The sequence below is a fragment of the Thalia democratica genome, chromosome 9 (assembly GCF_965202585.1).
Source record: "Thalia democratica chromosome 9, ktThaDemo2.hap1.1, whole genome shotgun sequence".
In the NCBI taxonomy this organism is placed as follows: Eukaryota; Metazoa; Chordata; class Thaliacea; order Salpida; family Salpidae; genus Thalia; species Thalia democratica.
The window spans coordinates 18,520,222-18,543,448 of NC_139173.1; the positions used below are offsets into that span (position 1 = coordinate 18,520,222).

Sequence of the window (23,227 nt, forward strand, 5' to 3'; positions counted from 1 at the left end):
TTGATACTATAAAGAATATCAAAGCTAATTAAAGAAATAAAATTTTATTGTGGTCGAAACTGCCAGGGGCAACAGTTAAGTAGGTTGAAATCTTTTTTTTCGTTGCTTTTAAAAAGTATATAAACGGCATACTTTTCTATGCTACATAAAAGTATTCTATTGTATACAGATTCAATTAGTCATAAAAATGAAGATATTTTTGCTGACAGTACTGTCTATAGTTTTTGCAAACTTATGTGTTTCACAAAAACTAATTTCACCATTAGAAAGTAAGCAAAATATTTTCAATATTTTAAAAAATCTTTGAATAAATTTGTATTTTCTAAGTTATATGCTATCGATTTTTTATCTAATTAAGTGCATTTTGGATAATTTGATGTTATTTTTATTTAAGAATTAAATATGGTAAAATTTCTTTGTTTTGAGACTGTTAAATTAAAGTATTTCGTTCAAAATCAAAACTTAAAGTTTTTTTTTGTATAAAAAAATGTGTTTAAATGAATATCAATGATCATATACTAAAAAACATTATTTTTTATAAATTTTACAAAAAGAGACATAGTTTATCAACAAAAAACTTTATCAGTTTCAAAGTTTCCCCTTCCAATTTATCCTCCCTTTTCTCAAAGTAGTCTTGTTTGTGAAGGAAAGTATCTAAAAATTGGTTGCAAGGCAAATGAGAAGATAAAAATTTTCAGTGTTTTCTATGGAAGAAACAACCATAACACGTAAGTGAAGCAAAAAAAAAAAACCTATATAAACTTAAAAATATTACTTGAGTGATTTATTTTCAGATGTCCTTCTAAATACCACAAGTTTCCTGCCGGTGGTTGTATTTCAAAAACAGCTCCGACTATTGTCAAAAAAAACTGCGATGGTAAAAGCAGCTGTGTTTTAGTTGCTTCTAATTTAGCTTTAGGTGGAGATCCATGTGTTGGAACTTACAAATACCTAACAGTTACATGGGGATGTGGTAAATTGACAATTAATACTTTTACAAAAATTAAAAATAAAATTTATAAAGCAAGTAGTAAAAGTTATTTTTAAAGCTAAAAAGAATTTTAAATAAAAATCAATTTTTAGAACAAAAGTGCAAAATCTATTGGACAAAGTTCTTCGACAGAGATAACCCGAGCGGAAAAGGCGACTGGGAAACTCTCAGTAGTCTGAAAGCACAGTATCCTGGACAAATATGTGATAATCCAATCGCAGTAGAAGGTCAACTTACTAACGGAAGGTAATTTTGAAATAAATTTTTGAATTACGGTTTTTTACATATTCTTTCATCGTTTTAAATAAATAAGTTTTAGTTTAAGCTAAATGTTTTGTTTCCAATAATATTTCAATAATTGCAGCCCGATCTCAGTATCAGGAAACTATGTAGAAATGAGCCCAACAAAAGGTTTGATTTGCCAAAACATCAAGCAGAACAAACAACTTTCGAAATACTGCAAAGACTTTAAAGTTCGCTTTTTGTGTATTGCGTGAATTAATTAACATTAAAAGTATGTTATAGTTTCGTCAGTAACAAATAAAACAATTAAGTTGTATGCTGTTGTCATTGTATTAGTTTTTAGACACGGTAAAACTGTCGATGTTCAAAAGTATGGTCTAAAGACGTGGTTTATAGAAAGGTATGATCATAAACTTTATGAACAAAACAACGTGCCCAACATGAATTATTATAAAAAAACATAAGGCATTTATACTTAGTTCTTATGTGCACTTAAACTTATGCAAGACATACTAATATTCATTAGAATGTTTAAAATCGTACAGAAGTGTAAAAATTAATTAAATAACTAATAATTAAACATTTCAGGAGTTTTTAAAAGTAAAATTTTATATATTTTGAAAAACGTTATTAATACTTAATTCATCTTTTACCTTTAGTACAGAATTTCTGTCCAATTTTTATACAAGTTAAATCTACAAACAACCTTTTTATTATAGTTTTTTAAACATATTATGAAACATTTTTAAAGTTTGTTTTTGAAAGTTATGTATTTCAAAAACAAGTTAACTTTAAAATCTAATTAAATAGTTTATATACAGAACTACGTCAATTTAAAAAGGTTTTTTTAAAGCTTGCAATTTTATAATGAAAGTGATTTTTTCAAGGTTATTACCAGTTGTAAGAAAAACTTCACTATAATGTAGTTTTTGAATTAGTTAAATTACTTGTATAGTAAGAGTTAAACAAGTTGTAAAAACCAATTTTACTTTGAAGTCATTTTTTTTTAGATATTTACATCAAACTTGAATAAGTAAAAACAAATGTTTCATAAAGCAATTTAAAAAGGAGCTTGTTACGTTATAATTAATTACATTTTTTAGTTAATCATCCTTAAAATAAAAATTGTGCTATAACTTTTTAGCGCTTTTTTAACTTAAGTTTTATGTAATAACTTAAAGTCAAAAGTTTACTGTTTCAAACTAAAAAAAGCAAAAAAAGCTATGAAGTACACTTTTTGATAAACAGGTTTTAACTTGTTTGGACTATGTGACAATAATAGTTAAGTCTAAAAACAGTTATAAACTAAAACTATAGTTTAGTTCATCGTATTATGTTTGAAACTATGACAGTTATAGTATTAAAAAATATTCGTTATTTTCTTTCCGTTGCATTTGTTTATATTTCTTTAAAGTCATACAACTTTCCAATACGTTTAACTATGTAGAACTAAAATAACGTTATCTAATTAAAGTTTGATTATATTTTTAAAGCGATAGTTTGCTATAAGTTTTATTTTTGATTTTTTGGATCTAGATCAGTTCTTGTGCAAAAAGCTGTATTTTTTTTTAACGCTTTTAAATAATTTGTTAAATTAATATTTAAATGTTTTTAACACAACTAATTAAGTCAATCTGTTTTCTAGTCAGTTGATTTTAACTTAAAAATCTCACGCATATTGAAATCTAAATTAATTAAGTGCTTAAGTGATATGTTTAAAGTTTTGAAGTTTCTAAAAAATACTATTACATAAATCAAAATGATTAACATATAAAATTATATTAGAGTTGCAAAGACTTTAATATGATTATATCAACAGCTAGAGTGTTTTTTGATAAGCTTACTTTATTATGATGCTTACATGACAGCTCTTAGAAGTATTCAGTTGTTTTTGGAGAAAATAATAATTGTCATAAATGGTTTTTAAAACTTTTTTTGATTTATTTTAGTTCACTTCATAAAAACATATTATTTAATGTTTTAATTTCATTTGTTAGGAAGTTAACGTTATACAACATACTTAATAAATTAAAAAACTGCTAACGATCCAAACATTAAGACTTGAAACAACATAAACTATGAATAGTTATAGTAGTATGAAGTGCTAGCTTACCAAGGTAGTATATTATGGACTAAGCTACCATAAAATCTAAGTCATTTTGGAAAGTTCCAGGATGAAATTATTTATCAAAAAATTATTATCAAAGTCATAAAAGATTATTTCGACTTGTTTATTTACTTTTGTTTAGGGATTTAATCATAACTTTCATCTAATACCAAAAAAATTAGTTCTAAAATTGATTTTTTTGGTCTAATAACAGTGATTCAGTCTAAATTGCAGCATTATCTATCTGGCTATTGTTTGTATTGTTCATTAAGATATTATGTTGAACTAGCTTCAGAATATTTACAAACTACTTTATATATATATTTCTCTAGTATAACCATATAAAAATTAAGTTATAAATGTACTTTTTAACAGAGAGTTAGGCATACAAATAAGTGGTAAGCTGAGACTACTGTCTCAAGTTAGCTTGAAAAAAAAAACTAATTTTCTGAGGAAACCTTCAAATTTTTTTTTTGTGTTTGTAAATATTATTTGCTTTTTTATAGTTACATTTTTGAGCTTCAAAAAGTATTCAGAAAAAAGTCATAATAGAAGAAGACTCCTTTTTGTTATCATCATTCATTGTTATTGTTGTTTTTTCTCATTAAGTGCATAGTGTATAATTGTTACAGTACTTAATTTTGTATTTCAATTCATAAAAGTTAAGTTTATGGTGAAATTAATAACCACTTGAAAAATTGTAATTTGTTTGTTTTTATAACAGAGTAAATTGAAATTTATTTTATTTGATTGTTATTAGTTAATAGCTAACATTTGTAAAACAAGAGTTTTACTTTGCTTAATAGGTGATTTATTATCACTCCAACGTCAAATAATTACTACTGCTGGTAATCATTTATAAATTTTTTTATTCAATGAAAGAATTTTATAAAACCAGTAGCTCTTAATTTTTTGAGAAATTTATGTACATGGTCAATGAAGAAAACTTAGTTATATTAAACTTATAATGCATGCGCTTTTTATAATAAGATCGTTTAAGTTATAAACATATGTTCTATCAAAAATGAACTTAATCCTTTAATTATGCGTTATAATTAAGAAAAATTGTTTTAAACAAAAAATAGCATGTATTGCGCTGAAATAGCCGTACGAGGAAAAAGTCGTTTTGTATATAAACATCTACTTTATATATATAAGTTTTCATATGTATGTATATATGTATATATAATTTATTGAAATGGCGATTTTAAAAATTCTTGAACATATGTTTCATAAATCAAAGAAGATTGTCTCTAATCTTCAGCCAGTTCAAATTTAAAATAAAAAGCACTTTGGTAAACAAAGATGCGAAAGTTTACAAAAAAACAAAAACAATATGACGTAAGAATTGAACATTGTACATTACAAATATTCAGTATAAAAATCGATCTACCATCTAACTAATCAAACAAGCAAAATTAACGAAAACAACAGTTAATTGACTATAAAATACTTCAAAATTTGTTGTATTTTAAGAGGAGTTTTTTCATATGTCGACAAGACGATATAAATTCGCTCCTCGATTTTTCTCCCGTTTAAGTTATAAACATATCTTCTATCAAAAATGAACTTAATCCTTTAATTATCCGTTATAATTAAAAAAATTGTTTTAAACAAAAAATAACGTGTATTGCGCTGAAATAGCCGTGCGAGGAAAAAGTCGTTTTGTACATTAAACATGTATATATTTATATATATAAGTTTTCATATGTATGTATATATAAATATAACATCAACAATTTTATAAGATCAAAACGTAATTTATACAATGGAAAAATACTTATGAGGTATTTAACTGGTTCAATAACTTAAGTAATAAATCAACTTCAAGGTTTATCAAATTTGATATAGTTAGCTTTTATCCAGCCATCTCAGCAACAATTTTGGAAAACTCCTTCAATTTTGCTGCAGACCTAACTGAAATCACGGAAAATGAAAAAGAGCTAATCAGACATTGCTGCAAATCAGTACTGTTCAACGAAGGTGAACCATGGTCGAAAAAGCATAATAAGAACAGCTTTGATGTACCACTGGGAAGCTTCCATGGCGCAGAAATTTGTGAACTAGTTGGCCTATATATTTTAGATATATTGAAGATGGAACAGATTTTAGAGATGGTAACTTTGGCATATACCATGACGATGGTTTAGCAGTGGTGGACATTCTACCGGGACCAGATATGGAGAAAAAAGTCGAACATCTAAGAAAAGTTTTTAAAAACATTGGTTTTGATGTTACCATCGAAGTTAATCTGTTTGTAACAGACTTCTTAGATGTAATTTTAGATCTTCAAAATGAAAGCCATAAGCCGTTTAGAAAACCAAATGCGCATACGGTTTATGTGTATAGTAAGTCAAACCATCCAGAGCATGTGTTAAAACACATACCGATCGCAGTAAATAGCCGCCTCCAAAATATTTCTAGCAGTCAAAGCAATTTCAAGGAAATAACCCAACAATACCAGGAAGCTATAAGAGAAAGTGGGTACGATCACGAGTTAGCCTATAGCCACAAAAGAAAAGAAGGAATATTTTATACTTCAATGCTTCATTCTGCAAAAGTGTGGCAACGCAGGTTGGGAAGTGCTTCCTAGAGATTGTGGACAAAAACTTTACTGAAAACTATCCATATTAAAAATTTTTAACAGTAAGACACTAAAAATGTCCTATTCCTGCATGCTAAACAAGAAACAACTTACAATGCCACACAATCGAAAGATGTTAGACACGCAGGACAAAGAGAGGCGAATGTGTGGGAGTTTCCTAATGGAAAATACTATATATAAAGCGACAGTCATAACTGAAAACCAAACCAAGTTTTATGTTGGCTCTACTGGACTATCGTTCAAGAATCGCTACACAAAGTACAAGTAAAGCTTCAAACACGAAAAACATAGAAGTACGACATTTTTATCGCAGTACATTTGGAAACTAAAATATAACAAAGTTTATATTAAATTTCAGTGGTAAATATTAACAAGAACGAAAAATAAATATAGTTTAAGAAATCGATATAAATTGTGCAATTCGAAAATAACCGAAATTTTAAAAGTTAAAAAATCTGAATATTTAAACAAAAGAAACGAATTACAAACTGGCTGTAAACACTATCGAAAACAATTTATCTAAAAACTCGGTTAATTATGTTGTCTAAAATCAACTAAGTATTCTATTATTACGTAATAACTAATTTTGTATAATTTTATTGCAGTACTTACAAGTTTGCTTTTCATTGAATAAAACTTGGCTGAAGACGCTTATTAAACGCAGAAACAGCTGTCCCAAGCAAAAGTTTATTTTGTGTATTTTAGTTCTATCTATATGTATTAATAAAACACAACGTTTTCCAAATACAATTGTTTCACTATTATGTTAAACAGAACAGATCTTCAGTTTGTTTAGTGTGATAATATTTTAGATATATATGTATATACAATACAACGTTTTTTCGTAACTGATGACCTAAGTCTACTTTTGAAGACTAGTCAAATGTTTTTTTTTTTTAAAAAGGTTCACTTTTGAAATGTATTTACTATTTTTTGATGACGTTTAAGATCAAAAAATTTAGTTATTATTGTTATAAGTAAAGGCAACAGTATTAAACTAAATCCGCTATTCTGTTTTTCTTTGTTATTTAAGCTGTATTTGTTTGGATTTCTTTAAAATTCCAAACTTTTTTAAAAAGCTAACCGTGAATTATGTCATTGAAATAGCCTAATCAGTTAAAAAGCAAGCATGTTTAGATTTAAAATGTATAAAAAGTTTTCTAAGCAGTTTCAAAAACTGAAAATTAATAGAACCAGTTCTGTTCAACATTCTTATGCAATATGCTCTATTTTTTCTCAACTTTAAAAAATTCTTAGTTGTATATATTTTTTTTTTTTTACTGCAATAAATAGAATTTAATTATTTTCCTATCACTTGGTTTTAACTTGTAAATAACTTTTAGAGCTGTTGTCAATTGAACCCATAAACTGTTTATGCATTATGTTGATACTTTAAAATATACTGAAAGTATGAAATATATCAATCATGACGTTATATAGAATTTTTTTAATTAAACTTAATTCAATACTTAAAGAAATGCAAGTATTTAAACAATATTATATCAATATCTAGATTATTTTCAAATAATTGAACTTAGAATAATGCTAACAGCACAGTTCTTAAAATAAGTCGTCTGTGTATTTAGGAAAAACAATAATTAATATAAATAGTTTTTTAAACCTTTGTTATTTTAAACTGTTTCGACATCTTTCAAGTGAAAATATCTCACTTAAAGTCATTATTAACTTTTTTAACTTGCAAATCTACACTACACAATGTAGTAAGAAATTATAAAAAATGCTAATGATTAAAGTATAAACTTTTAGACAAAATATGTTATTAGTGGTCAATCATGATTTAAAAAGTCGACATTATCTTTTTATTAAACTTGAAGAAATAGTTTAATTCTAAAATAAAAACAACGTATAGCTAAATTGTTTTATTTACAACTAAAGAAATCATAACGATTTTGTAAAATGTTAATAAATTCATGCAATGCACAAAAAGCGAACTTTAAAGTCTTTGCAGTATTTCGAAAGTTGTTTTTTCTGCTTGATGTTTTGGCAAACCAAACCTTTTGTAGGGCTCATTTCCACATAGTTTCCTGATACTGAGATCGGGCTGTAATTTAAATATATATTGGAAACAAAAAAATTAACTTAAACTAAGCATATTCATTTTAAAACGATCACAGAGTATGTAAAAAACTGTGGTTCAATAATTTATTTCAAAATTACCTTCCGTTAGTGAGTTGACCTTCTACTGCGATTGGATTATCACATATTTGTCCAGGATACTGTGCTTTCAGACTACTGAGAGTTTCCCAGTCACCTGTACCGCTCGGGTTGTCTCTATCGAAAAACTTTGTCCAGTAGACTTTGCACTTTTGTTCTAAAAATAGATTTTTCATTAAAGACTTAATAATACTTGCTTACTTGTTTCTATTTTAGCTTTTAAAGTAATAACTGCTTTATTAGTTATGTTTTTATGTTTAGTCTAAAAGTTTGTAAAAATATTGAATAACAAATTACCACATCCCCATGTAACTGTTAGGTATTTGTAAGTTCCAACACATGGATCTCCACCTAAAGCAAAGTTAGAAGCAACTAAAACACAGCTGCTTTTACCATCGCAGTTTTTTTTGACAATAGTCGGAGCTGTTTTTGAAACACAACCACCGGCAGGAAACTTGTTGTTTTTAGAAGGACATCTGAAAATAAGTCACTCAAGTAACAACTTAAAGTTAATATTATCTGTTTTTATTGCTTCACTTACGTGTTATGGTTGTTTCTTCCATAGAAAGCACTGAAAATTTTAATCTTCTCATTTGCCTTGCAACCAATTATTAGAGACTTTCCTTCGCAAACAAGACTACTTTGAGAAAAGGGAGGATAAATTGGAAAAGGAAACTTTGGAACTGTTAAAGTTGTTTATAAGCAACTTTCTAATTTTTAAAAAGTAAATTTATAAAATATAATTGTTTAATGCGACGATTTTAATTTTTTTTGTAATGAAAATTAAAAGATAAAAACATAATTATATATTTCGATTTAAATAGAAATGTTTTGTATAGAAAACCACCAAACAGTTTTTTTATCGTTCTTTATTAAAAAACTTAAATAAGTATTAAATTGCACTTAACTTGATTAGAAGTAGCAAACAACTTATAAAGTACAATTTTTACATTTATTATATCAAAATGATCTAAAAATTAATTACTTACTCTTTAATGAAGAGACTAGTTGTTGCGAAACACATAAGTTTGCAAAAACTATAGACAGTACTGTCAGAAAAAATATCTTCATTTTTTATGACTAATTGAATCTGTGTAAGATAGAATACTTTTATGAAGCATATAAAAATATGCCGTTTATATACTTTTTAGAAAAAACGAAAAAAAAAAGAGTTCGACCTACTTAACTGTTGCCCCTGGCAGTTTCGACCACAATAAAATTTTACTCCTTTAATTAGCTTTAATTTTTCTACGTAGTATCAATTTGGGTATTTCCTCCTTTAGCCCTTAATTTATAAGTATTAGATGTTATAAGTACAAGAACATTTTGTCTTTTAAAAAATCAAAGAAACAACTTTTAATTTGTTATAGAAAGCTATTGTAAATATGATTTTAACCATTAAGTTTTATTGATAAAATGTTTTTTAATGTTTACTATGTTACAGCATTTTAACATACTTTAGTTATAATATTTTAAACTAGATATCAAAAAATACATTTTATAAAAGTTTTAAGTTTTTTAATCATTTTCTTTATTAAATTAAAACTAAATTAAAAAGACTTTCGAAAATTTAACTTGAAAATGTTAAAAATAAATTAGCTACAATTTTAAAAATTAACGAAATATATTTAAAAATTTATTAAAAATTGTTTCGAGATTGTTTGCATTTTAATGCAGTGTAACGTAAATAATAAAGTTAGTTGTATAACATAAACAACCACAATTGTTTTCATAACTTTTGTTACAGTATCTTTGAAAAGCAATTTTATATGAATATATGTGTTTTATTGCTGTCTAAAAAATAGCTTATAGTTTAAGAGCTGAAAATTGTTTGAATTAAATATTTAATTTAAACACAACTACAAAATCAACGTTCAACAATTTGTTATAAGCACATGATTTATATAGTGAACTTTCGGTCATCGAGCTACACACTAATCATTTATTTAAACTGTTTTGGTTTATTTTTGCTAACATTAAAATAAATTGAATAAAAATGTTAAACAAGAAAAACAACAGAAAATTAAAAAAAAAAACTTATATATGACTAATTTAAAATGATAAAACAAATGCTATTTATGGGAACGGGTCACTTTTGCACGAGCGTCACTTTTGCCCGAGCGTCACTTTTGCACGAGGGGACACTTTTGCACGAGGGTCACTTTTGCACGAAGGGTCACTTTTGCACGAGGGGACACTTTTGCACGGCGACTCTTTTGCACGAGCGTCACTTTTACACGAGGGGACACTTTTGCACGGCGACACTTTTGCACGGAGAGTCACTTTTGCACGAGGGGACACTTTTGCACGGCGACTCTTTTGCACGCAGGGTCACTTTTGCACGAGGTGACACTTTTGCACGGCGACACTTTTAAAATTAAAAAAAAAAAATTAACTTAAATAATATTCGCTTTTAAACGCAAGTTGTTTTGAATAAATAAAATGTGGTAATTATTTAATGAAATTTTAATGTAAAGTTGTTATTTTAAGTTTTACGTAGAACAATATAATAATGTACCACAATTCATTAATTTAGATTTAATAGCTTTATTTAAATGAAATAGTTGAATACAGATTTTTAAATTTAAATAAAAGTAACTTTGAATACATTAAATGAAAATAATCTGAATTTTGTTACTTTTTAAAAAGAAAGTTAAACTTAATTTAGTAAGGCTTCAAAACACGAATTTTAAGTATTATTTTTACTTATTTTCTCTTGATATTATAATTAGTTTTATATAGCTATTAAAAAAAAAGTTTTAATTTATTTTTATTTCAAACAATTGTTAAATTAAAAAAAAAAGATTTAGTTAGTTTATGAAGTGTAAGGTATTTCAAATTTTACCTGGTGTTTAATTTTTTAATTTAGCGTGAGAAAAAAAAAAGAAATAAAATAACGCATTTTTCATGATTTAAACTTAAATTATTTCATTACAATAATGTTTCATGATCATGATAAGCCAATGAGAGAGTAACATTTGGAAGTTTGAACTTATGTTCATCAAAAGTATCAAGAGTTGCTTACACCAGCATTTCATGATCATGAAATAAGCCAATAAGAGCCTAACGTTAATGTCCTTGGAGCGTTAGGTTTTATTTTGTATTGCATTTAAATACTCGATGTTGATCGTTCTACATCAAAGCGTAAGTACATATAAGTTTGTGGTTAAAATTTTGGTTTTTATGTTAAGCTATAAATTTTTTATCAAGTTATGTTTTTATCTTTGTTATAATAAATAAACTATTTGTGTTAATTTATTTTTTGTTTATGTGTCTTCCAGTTTAAGTGGTCTAGGTTTTGATGCCATCGATCATATGGACAATAAACTTGTAACCGTATAGTAAAATATATAAAAAGGCATAGTTGTTGATTAATAAATTAAAATTCAAAATAAACTAGAACAACTTACTTACAATTAAAGTATTTTTTATCCTAGTTTCTAAATAAATTAACTTTATTGTCCCTGGTATGAATCTTTTATAAATATTTTTATTTTATCTTTTCGTTAGTTTGTTTCTAACATAAACTTTTACTTAATATTAGTTTTCAGTTTCTTTTTAGGTTACAGACTTGGTAGTAGCTAAAAAACTTTTAATCGGCCTGCATGCAAAATTGATTTTCCATGCTTAAAAGTCATCGTGCCAAAATGTCGCTGTGCAAAAATTTCATCGTAAAAATGTGACGCTGTGCAACAATGCTGCCGTAAAAAACTGTCATCATGAAAAAATGTCGCCGTACAAAATTGTATCCTCGTGCAAAAGTGACGCCGTGCAAAAGTGTCACCTCGTGCAAAAGAGAACCTCTGTGCAAAAGAGTCGCCGTGCAAAAGTGTCCCCTCGTGCAAAAGTGACCCTCCGTGCAAAAGTGTCGCCGTGCAAAAGTGTCCCCTCGTGCAAAAGTGACCCTTCGTGCAAAAGTGACCCTCGTGCAAAAGTGTCCCCTCGTGCAAAAGTGACGCTCGTGCAAAAGTGACGCTCGTGCAAAAGTGACACCCACCCGCTATTAATATAGTAGAAAAAATCGCTAATAATAATAAACTTATAACTTAAAATAATTAAACTTTATATCTAGTTTTAAGTTCTAAAATATGGACCAAACCATATTTCTGAAATCGATGTGCTTTCGGTAGAAAATATTTTTAACTTGGTTGAAGCTATTATTATTTATTGAATTGTAAATATCAAAATTTGACTGTAAGGTTAATTATAACTAAGTAAACTATGAAAACAGACAGAAAATACACTTAAAAGATATACGCCCATAATTTCCTTAGACGTAAAAAAAAACTAGCTAGTATACAAAATAAATTGTACTTTAATGATAACCTAGTTTTATTTAATGATTTAACTATTTATACTTTGCAAAAACAGATTTAAATTAAAGATTTAAAAACACGATAACTATAGAATAACATTTTTACGAAAATTTGGTTAAACAAAATTGAGAAAAATGGTACAATCTTACAAAAATGCTTACAGGTAAAAACTTATTATTGATACTTCTTAAATTGAATGTATCTTACTTTCTTGAAACAAACTTTAAAAGAAAAACGTGTTAATATAATTTTTTAAGATTTATTAAACTTGTTATAGTATAAACATTATTTTGAGAGTTTTACAGATAATTTTTCAGTTTGAACAACATTAATTAAAAAAAAAAGTAACATTGTTTTAAAAATATAATTAGGAAGCATTATAAAAGTTATAAAATATTTTAGAAAACATTTATTTACTTTATAATAGTTGGTAAATAAAAGTAAGTTTTAAAATGTGTAATACTTTTCAGTACTTTACATTTACTTCTGGATAAACATAACTTTTTATCGTAATTAGCAAAACAAACAAAAACGTTGAAGTATTTTAGTATATATCCAAGAATATTCTTTTATATTTAGTTTATGTTGTTAGTTAAAAAGTGTGTTTAAATGCTCTATTACAAATTTATTATAAAAACAAAATATTCAACAAAATTTTACAATTAAGCTCTTAAAAAAAAGAACAAGCACTAGTATGCAAACTATGTTATAGTAACTTTCACTTTTTTTGTAAACATTCAATCGTACTAAGTTAGTTCAAAAAATTCTAAGTTAAGTAGCCAAACGTAGCAATCAATAATAAAACATTATAAAAAAGACTATAATAAAATTTTTATTTTATAATTAAGTTAAAAACTATTAAAGCTAGTTCAAAATTTAAAATTACGATACATTTAAAAAGTAAAGCATATTACACTTAAATATGTAAAATTATACAAGGAAATACCCAAATTGATACTATAAGGAATATTAAAGCTAATTAAAGAAGTAAAATTTTATTGTGGTCGAAACTGCCAGGGGCAACAGTTAAGTAGGTCGAACTCTTTTTTTTTTCGTTGCTTTTAAAAAGTATATAAACGACACACTTTTCTATGCTACATAAAAGTATTCTATCTTATATAGTATTTAGTCATAAAAATGAAGATATTTTTGCTGACAATACTGTCTATAGTTTTTGCAAACTTATGTGTTTCACAAAAAATATTTTCACCATTAGAAAGTAAGCAAAATATTTTCAATATTTTGAAAAATCTTTGAATAAACTTGTATTTTTCAAGTTGTATGCTATTGATTTTTCATCTAATTAAGTGCATTTTGGATGATTTGTTTTTTTTTAATTTAAATATTGAAAATTAAATATGGTAAACTTTTTTTGTTTTAAGACTGTTAAATTGAATTATTTATTTCAAATTCGAAACTTTTTTTTTTTTGTATAAATGTATGTATTTAAATGAATATTACTGATCATACACTAAAACTATTACTTTTTTAAATTTTACAAAAAGAGACACAATTTATCAATAAACAACTTTATCAGTTTCAAAGTTTCCTCTTACAATTTATCCTCCCTTTTCTCAAAGTAGTCTTGTTTGCGAAGGAAAGTCTCTAAAAATTGGTTGCAAGGCAAATGAGAAGATTAAAATTTTCAGTGTTTTCTATGGAAGAAACAACCATAACACGTTAGTGAAGTGAAAATAAAGATAATATAAACTTTAAGTTGTTACTTAAGTGACTTATTTTCAGATGTCCTTCTAAAAACAACAAGTTTCCTGCCGGTGGTTGTGTTTCAAAAACAGCTCCGACTATTGTCAAAAAAAACTGCGATGGTAAAAGCAGCTGTGTTTTAGTTGCTTCTAATTTAGCTTTAGGTGGAGATCCATGTGTTGGAACTTACAAATACCTAACAGTTACATGGGGATGTGGTAAATTGACAGTTAATACTTTTACAAAAATTGAAAATAAAATTTATAAAGCAAATACTACAAGTTAGTTTTAAAGCTAAAATAGAAACAAGTAAGCAAGCATTATTAAAATTTTAAATACAAACCAATTTTCAGAACAAAAGTGCAAAGTCTATTGGACAAAGTTTTTCGATAGAGATAACCCGAGCGGTAAAGGCGACTGGGAAACTCTCAGTAGTCTAAAAGCACAGTATCCTGGACAAATATGTGATAATCCAATAGCAGTAGAAGGTCAACTCACTAACGGAAGGTAATTTTGAAATAAATTTTTGAACCACAGTTTTTTACATACTCTGTGATCGTTTTAGAATAAATAAGTTTGAGTTTTAGCTTAATTTTTTGTTTCCAATAATAATTCAAAAATTGCAGCCCGATCTCAGTATCAGGAAACTATGTAGAAATGAGCCCTACAAAAGGTTTGGTTTGCCAAAACATCAAGCAGAAAAATCAACTTTCGAAATACTGCAAAGACTTTAAAGTTCGCTTTTTGTGCATTGCATGAACTAATTAAAATTTAAAATGTTATGTTTTCGTCAGTATAAATAAATAATTCAGTTATATGTTGTTGTTATTGTATTAGTTTTTAGACACTGTAAAATAATCGATCTTCAAAAGTGTGGTCTAAGACCTGGTTTATAGAAAGTTATGATCATAAACTTCATGCATCAAAACAACGTGCCCAACATGAATTATTATAAAAAAACATAAGGCATTTATACAAACTCTGCCACAAATACTTTAAATTTGGTTTGTTTCAAATTAATTTTTCTGTGCACTTAAACTTATGCAAGACATACTAACATTCATTAGAATGTTTAAAATTGTACAGAAATGTAAAAATTAATTAAACAACTAATAATTAAACATTAAAGGAGTTTTTTAACGTAAAAGTTTATTGCATTAAAAATTATTTTAATGATAATTTAAAAACTAACCTTCAATCTGAATTTTTCGTTCAAATTTTAGACAACTTAACTCTACAAACAACCTTTTTATTATACTTTATTTAAGCATACTCTGAAAAAAAAAAATTGTTTTAGAAAGTTATGTATTTCAAACAAAAGTTAAACGCATAATCTAATTAAATAGTTATATATACAACTAAATTAACTTAAAAAGGTTTTTTTAAACTTTAAATTTCATTAATAAAGTTATTTTTTAAAGATTTTTACGAGTTGTAAGAATAACTCAACTGTACTGTAATTTTTGAAATAGTTAAATAATTTGTATACTAAAAGGAACTCTAAGTTGTAAATACCAATTTTAATTTGAAGTCAATTTTTTTTTTGTTATTTACTTCAAACTTGTATAAGTAAAAACAAATATTTAATAAAGCAATTTAAAAAGTCGCTTTTTACGTTATAGATAACTACATTTTTTAGTTATTCATCCTTAGAAATTACTATTTTGTTATAACTTTTAGGTGCGTTGTTTAGTAGGTTTTTTTGTAATAAATTAAAGTTAAATAACTTTTAAGTATACTTTTTAATGAACAGGTTTTAACTAGTTTGGACTGTTTGACAGTAATAGTTAAGTCTAAAAACACTTGTAAATTAAAGTTATATTTTAAATTTATCGAAATATGTTTAAAATTTTCACAGTTAAAATGAAAAAAAAAGATTTTTTTTTCTAAAAAACTTAGCAAGCCTATCGTAAGTTTTTAAAATAATGTTTACCTGAAGTGTTTGGTACTAGCAGCAATTTGTTAGCCGGTAAACAAGTTAGTGATGTTCGCAATCTATTTAGATTTAAGAAATTCTGATGTTTTAAAATTAAAGTGATAAGTTTAAATATAACTTCATATTAGCGGTTCTTTAATTTTTGAAAAGCGTACATGGTCTTTGAAGAAAACTTAGTTATATCAAACTTCAGTATAAATACATTTTTTATAATTAGTACATTTATGTTATTATTTCCATTAACAACTCAGTTGAAGTGTGTTGATTCGTTAACACACAGAAACATATGTTGGTACAATAAAGGAAGATTACTGTACAATTTGTTTTTAAATTTATATTATAAATTTACAAACAACCTTTTTATTATAATTTTTTTAAACATATTCTGAAAAAAATTAAATTTTTGTTTTTGAAAGTTATGTATTTAAAAAAAAAAGTTAGCTACAAAATATAATTAAGTATTTTTTATACAGAACTACGTCAATTTAAAAAGGTTTTTTAAAGCTTGCAATTTTATTATGAAAGTGATTTTTTCAAGGTTTTTACGAGTTGTAAGAAAAACTTCACTGTCCTGTAGTTTTTGAAGTAGTTGAACAACTTGTATACTAAGAGTTAAACAAGTTGTAAAAACCAATTTTACTTTGAAGTCATTTTTTTTTTAGATATTTACATCAAACTTGAATAAGTAAAAACAAATGTTTCATAAAGCAATTTTAAAGGAGCTTGTTACGTTATAATTAATTACATTTATTAGTTAATCATCCTTAAAATGAAAATTGTGCTATAACTTTTTAGCGCTTTTTTAACTTAAGTTTTATGTAATAATTTAAAGTCAAAAGTTTACTGTTTTAAACTAAAACAAAGCAAAAAAGCTATGAAGTATACTTTTTGATAAACAGGTTTTAACTTGTTTGGACTATGTGACAATAATAGTTAAGTCTAAAAACACTTATAAGCTAAAACTATATTTTAGTTAATCGTAATATGTTTGAAACTATGACAGTTATAGTATTAAAAAAACAATTCGTTATTTTCTTTCCGTTGCATTTGTTTATATTTTTGTTTAAAATCATACAACTTTCCAATACGTTTAACTATGTAGAACTAAAATAACGTAATCTAAACGTTTACGGAAAGTTTAATTATATTTTTAAAGCGATAGTTTGCTATAAGTTTTATTTTTGATTTTTTTAGATCTAGATCAGTTCTTGTGCAAAAAGCTGTTTTTTTTAACGCTTTTAAATAATTTGTAAAACTAATATTTAAATGTTTTCAACACAACTAATTAAGTCAATCTGTTTTCTAATCAGTTGATTTTAACTTAAAAATCTCACGCATATTGACATCTAAATTAATTAAGTGCTTAAGTGATATGTTTAAAGTTTTGAAACTTCTAAAAACTGCTATTACATAAATCAAAATGATTAACATATAAAAGTATGTTAGAGTTGATAAAACTTCAATACGATTATATCAACAGTTAGAGTTTTTGATAAGCTTACTTTATTATGATGCTTAGATGACAGCTCTTAGAAAGAGTGGTCAGTGTTTTCTAAGGAAAATAGTAATTGTCATAAATGATTCTTAAAACCTTTGTTGATTTATTATGGTTCACTTTATAAAAACATCTTATTTAACTTTTTAATTTCATTTGTTAGGAAGTTAACATTATACATTATATTAAAAAAATTAAAAACTGCTGGCGATCCAAACATTAAGACTTAAAACAACATAAATTATGAAAAGTTATAGTAGTATGAATTGCTAGCTTACCAAGGTAGTAAATTGTTGACTAAGCTAATATTATATTTGAAAAATCTAATTCATTTTGGAAAGTTCCAGGATGAAATTAAAAAAACATTTATCAAAAAAAGATTATTAAGGTCATAAAAGATTATTGCTACTTGTTTATTTACTTTTGTTTAGGGATTTAATCATAACTTTCATCTAATACCAAAAAAATTAGTTCTAAAGTTGATTTTTTTGGTCTAATAACAGTGGTTTAGTCTAAATTGCAGCATTTTCTACCTGGCTATTCTTTAGATTGTTTATTAAGATATTATTTTGAACTAACTTCAGAATATTTACTAACTACTTTATATGCATATATATATTACTCTAGTATGCCCATATAAAAATGAAGTTATAAATGTACTTTTTAACAGAGAGTTAGGAATACAAATAAGTGGTAAGCTGAGACTACTGTCTCAAGTTAGCTTGTTAAAAAAAATAATCTAATTTTCTGAGGAAACCTAGAAATTTTTTTTTGTGTTTGTAAATATTATTTGCTTTTTTATAGTTACATTTTTGAGCTTCAAAAAGTATTCAGAAAAAAATCATAATAGAAGAAAACTCCTTTTTGTTATCATCATTCATTGTTATTGTTGTTTTTTCTCATTAAGTGCTTAGTGTATAATTGTTACAGTACTTAAATTTTGTATTTCAATTCATAAAAGTTAAGTTTATGGTAAAATTAACCACATGAAAAATTGTAATTTGTTTGTTTTTATAACAGAGTATATTGAAATTTAATTTATTTCATTGTTATTAGTTAATAGCTAACATTTGTAAAACAAGAGTTTTATTTTGCTTAATAGATGATTTATTATCACTCCAGCGTCAAATAATTACTACTGCTGGTATTCATTTATAAATATTTTTATTCAATGAAAGAATTTCATAAAACCAGTAGCTCTTAATTTTTTGAGAAATTTATGTACATGGTCAATGAAGAAAACTTAGTTATATTAAACTTATAATGCATGCGCTTTTTATAATAAGACCGTTTAAGTTATAAACATATGTTCTATCAAAAATGAACTTAATCCTTAATTATCCGTTATAATTAAGAAAATTGTTTCAAACAAAAAATAGCGTGTATTGCGCTGAAATAGCCGTACGAGGAAAAAGTCGTTTTGTGCATTAAACATGTATATATATATATTTATATATAAAAGCTAAACTAGACACAATAAATAAAAGAACAATAACAGGCTCAAAACTAAATCAATGGAAAAACACTGACAGCGTTATAAACTGGTTCAATAAACTAAAAATAACCCCTAAAACCCGATTCATAAAATTCGATATCACTGAATTTTACCCATCTATAACAAAAACAACTGAGCTGAAAAATTCACACCAATCACTAACAACGATCAAAACTTAATACTACATTCCTGCAAATCTACAATCTTTCACGAAAACAAAACATAGGAAAAAATAAACACCTCTGACCTATTTAATGTTAGCATGGGATCCTACAATGGAGCCGAAGTGTGCGACATGGTAAGACTTTTCATGCTAAGCGAGATAAAAAAAAAACTAATATATTCAATGAAGAAGAATTCGGCATATATAGAGACGATGGCCTTGCGGTCATCCAATCTAAATCGCCGAGAACCATAGAAAATACCACAAAAAAAAATACACAAAATATTTAACAAATGGGGATAATTTAACAGTAGATGCATGCCTAATTATAACAGATTTTTTAGATATCGAACTAAACTTACCCAACAAAACATACATCCCATTCAGAAAACCAAACTCGGACATCCTTTACGTAAACAACAAATCAAACCACCCTAATCAAATATTAAAACAATTACCTATAACTATTAACGAAAGACTAAACAATTTATCAAGTAACGAAGAATCATTTAACCGTATAAAAAACAGTTATCAATCAGCACTAAAATCCGCCAACTACAAATTCAACATAACGTACCAAAAAGCAAATGAAAAAACAACAAAAAAGCAAAGAAAAAGAAAAACTATTTATTTCAACCCACCTTTTTCCCTAACTGTAGCAACTAAAATAGGCAAAGAATTCTTAAACCTGGTAAATATGTAGTCCTCCAGGGCCTGAGGTAGGAACTACCTTTAATTGGGGGAAGTCCCATTTTTTGTGCTAAACGCTTAGCGCGTTTAGCTCTTAAGGCTTTTACTGAACTTACCTTACTCATTAGGTTTTACTTAGTACTTAATAAGTATGTAATAAACTTAATATATATAATTTCTTTAATGAAGTGAGTTTACTAAAAACGTGATGTTAATGAGAAAATTAGGAAGTAGAAATGATAGAGCAGCTAATAAATCAGTTGAATAAAACTGCGAATATAAGCACAATAAATAAACACAAAGTTCTACAAATAGAAATGTTCTTAAAGTGTTTAAAATCTTAAATACTAAAATAGTTCTTACTAATAATACAGAGTCTTAATATATATCGTGCTTCATGCACAACGATGGCTAAACTAAGCACAATATAATACGATAACGCAAATAAGCATCAAGATCTTATAGAAGGAAAATAATAAAAAAGTTCTTATAATGAATTCGTGTGCGTCTCGCACGGTCTTATGGCTTAACTGAGCGTAATAACAGACATATTTTAAGTTTTATTGTGTGTTGATTTGATAAACAATCGTCTAACGCCCCCTGGCAGTCATTTAAAAAACAACAAAATGCATATTTTGTTACATTTTCCCATCTAAAAGTCTTCAATTAAAGACCTTTGATGGGGTCTTGCAACGTTTTTAAGTGTTTCTTACAATTATTATTGCATAATTTATGAGTATTAATTTTCAATTGTACGAAATCTTTAGATAGTATTATTTTTAAGTTCAAGTGGTTCTTACAAGTGCTTATACAATAGTGAAAAAGTAGATAATACTTTCTGTCAAAAATTTTAATAAGTGTTCACTCCATCGGCGGCCGTCAGCTGCTGCGTTTTCTGCCTGCCTCTCCAATCTGACCACTTTTAGGCGCTAAGCCTGTCTGTCTGTTGTATACCTCTCTTCAACTCGGTTCGATCTGTTTGTAACATCAGCTGTGGTGTGTAACCGCTCCAAGTGACTTCACACTTCAGAAACATTGCTTTGCGTCTCTTTTACTATCTGATGACGTAATTGATGTTTTCTCCGTTAGGCTGTGCACAAAAGCAAGTATTTTCGTCTTGCGTATATAAACTGTCTTGCTTACTGGCATCGTTATGAGACGGTTTGTACAATTTTAATCAACTTTTTTGATTAATATATAACATGATCATGTGTATCAAACAGTTTTTCTTGCTCAACCATTAATTACAAAAAATCAAATACAAAAGTCTTTTTATATACACACAAGGCAAGCAATAAAAGAACATAAATAGCGATATCGATAAAAAGGTTAGCTTTTAATATTTCAAAACTCGTTTGGGGTTAATTTAAAAAAAAAGTGTTAATATTTTTTTAATTTCTAATAGTTAACAGCTTTGCTCAAAAACAACGTTATTAAAATTTTAATTGTCAAAAAAATAAAGTTATTAAAGTTACTTATTAGAACATAATACAGTAAACCTCTTAAAGTGACTTAAATCTTGACTATTAAAATAAACGAATTAATAAAAAACAAGTTTTTAAAACAATGTGTGAAAGCAATTCAAATTCTAATTGTGGCAAAGTTAATTATTTTAATCTCCATGCATAATGCAAAATAAACAACATTATTTTTTCTTAAATCGCAAATGCTTTCCGTAAAAATTTTCTACAAGTTAAGTTTAATTACCCGAGTTTAAAATACGTGATTAGCCAACTGTAAAACTTTTACGTCTTCCCAGCTCGCTAAGCAAAAAATCAATTAGCTTTAAAATTTAATTTTTAAAGTAAAACTTTACGAAACAATTTTGAGCAAGTTTCTTCTGAGCAAGTTCAATTTTGAGCAACCAAGTTTGAACTTGTTTTTAATCATTCTAAATTTAGAGGTCAAAAAGATATTGGCTTAAGAGAACAGATTAATTTATTGTTTAAAATAATTTTACACATATTTTTATTTCAAAGTTGTAAAAATTGACATAAAAAATTAAATGGCCAAAGTTTAATAAGGTAAAAGGTGCATTTTTTTAAGAAAAATACAGATGAACTTAGTTTTATTCTTAAAATAGCTTAAAAAAGTTTTTTATTAATAGTCGTAAAGTTTGACCTAAATTACACTCAAAACACATTTTCACAAGCCGTTATAATTTTCAAACCGAGTTGCTATTTCACAAAATCTTAGTGGAAACATTTTTGAAACTTTTTTTCAGCTGCATTATTACTCGCACTTGTAAGCAGTAATAAATCTTTCAGTTACATAAAACTTTTAGTTTAAAACTAACTTTATACATTGTTTTTTTAGACGATGTTTTTAAAAATAAACTTGCTCAAATACATACAAACTTCATAGTAAAAACTTTATAAAACCTCTCACTACAAGAAGTTATAAAACTTATTACCATGAAATTTTAAAATATCAATTAAAAAGTTCTAAGGTTTACATAGATTCTTAAAAATACATTAAATTTAAAAAACGTTTTAACAAAACTTAATTTTAATTTAAACTGATAATGTTTTTCTTAGTATAGTTGTTTAAATTTTTTTTAAATATTTAAAATTTATTTTTAATTTCGAAATTGTAGTTTGAAAGCTTTTAAAATAAAATAACATTGAACTTATGAAGGTTAGGAAAAAAAATTTAAGTAACAGAAATTAATGAAAAACTACATTTTACTTGAACTACTTCTAAAAACCTCAAAATTTTAAAATTCAACAAAGTTTTAATACAAGTTATTGTCACAACCAACAAATTTGTTGCTATATCACTTGTTTAAATTTATATAGAATATTGTTTAATTGATTTTAATGAAATTCAGTCAAACGTTCTAATGAGTGTTTCTCGAAATTTTTATCCTGTTTTTCTAAAAGTTTTTTAATAGATTTAAAAAGGTTTTAAGGTTGCTTGCCTGATAAAAAAACATTATTTACAATATTTAAGCTTTTGAGACTAATAAGGTTTGGAATCTATACTTTCTGCATAGTTGTAAAATAAATTTTTGGTATCTGAGTCATATCCAGATTCACTGTTTTCAGAAGATTCGTAGCAGCCGGAGTTTTGTTCGTACGTTTCATAATATTTATTTGTTACTCTAGGATCATGCTCGTATGTGTATCTTCTTCTGTAGTTGCTTGGTCTTCTCTTATACTGATGATAGTTTCTTAGTTTGCAATAACCATTACTTATATAATTGTTTTGTTGAGGCCTTTGCTGGCTGTAGCTTGGCCATCTGTTTGGGGCATACTTGGATCCCCGGACAGGTTTGCCGTTCGGACCTGATACGTTTGAGGCCTCA

General features: G+C 26.3%; 1 protein-coding gene across 1 annotated transcript; it reads left to right on the forward strand.

Annotated features, from left to right (window-relative positions):
• The first annotated feature begins 162 nt into the window (after positions 1-162).
• On the forward strand, positions 163-14,900 carry LOC145844875 (rhamnose-binding lectin-like). Its single transcript, XM_082952296.1, has 10 exons — positions 163-269; positions 587-728; positions 795-973; positions 1,084-1,237; positions 5,173-5,407; positions 5,806-5,923; positions 13,975-14,116; positions 14,181-14,359; positions 14,495-14,648; positions 14,768-14,900. Exons 1-10 carry the CDS (start codon positions 188-190, stop codon positions 14,898-14,900), a joined length of 1,518 nt encoding a protein of 505 aa, XP_082808422.1. The 5' UTR covers positions 163-187.
• Positions 14,901-23,227: the final 8,327 nt, after the last annotated feature.

Bases quoted from the DNA above. Each gene is read 5' to 3' on its own strand.
- LOC145844875 (XM_082952296.1), top strand. From the start codon at position 188: ATGAAGATATTTTTGCTGACAGTACTGTCTATAGTTTTTGCAAACTTA. The intron at 729-794 runs GTAAGTGAAGCA...ATTTATTTTCAG, and splicing joins GGAAGAAACAACCATAACAC to ATGTCCTTCTAAATACCACA. The intron at 1,238-5,172 runs GTAATTTTGAAA...ATCAACTTCAAG, and splicing joins GGTCAACTTACTAACGGAAG to GTTTATCAAATTTGATATAG.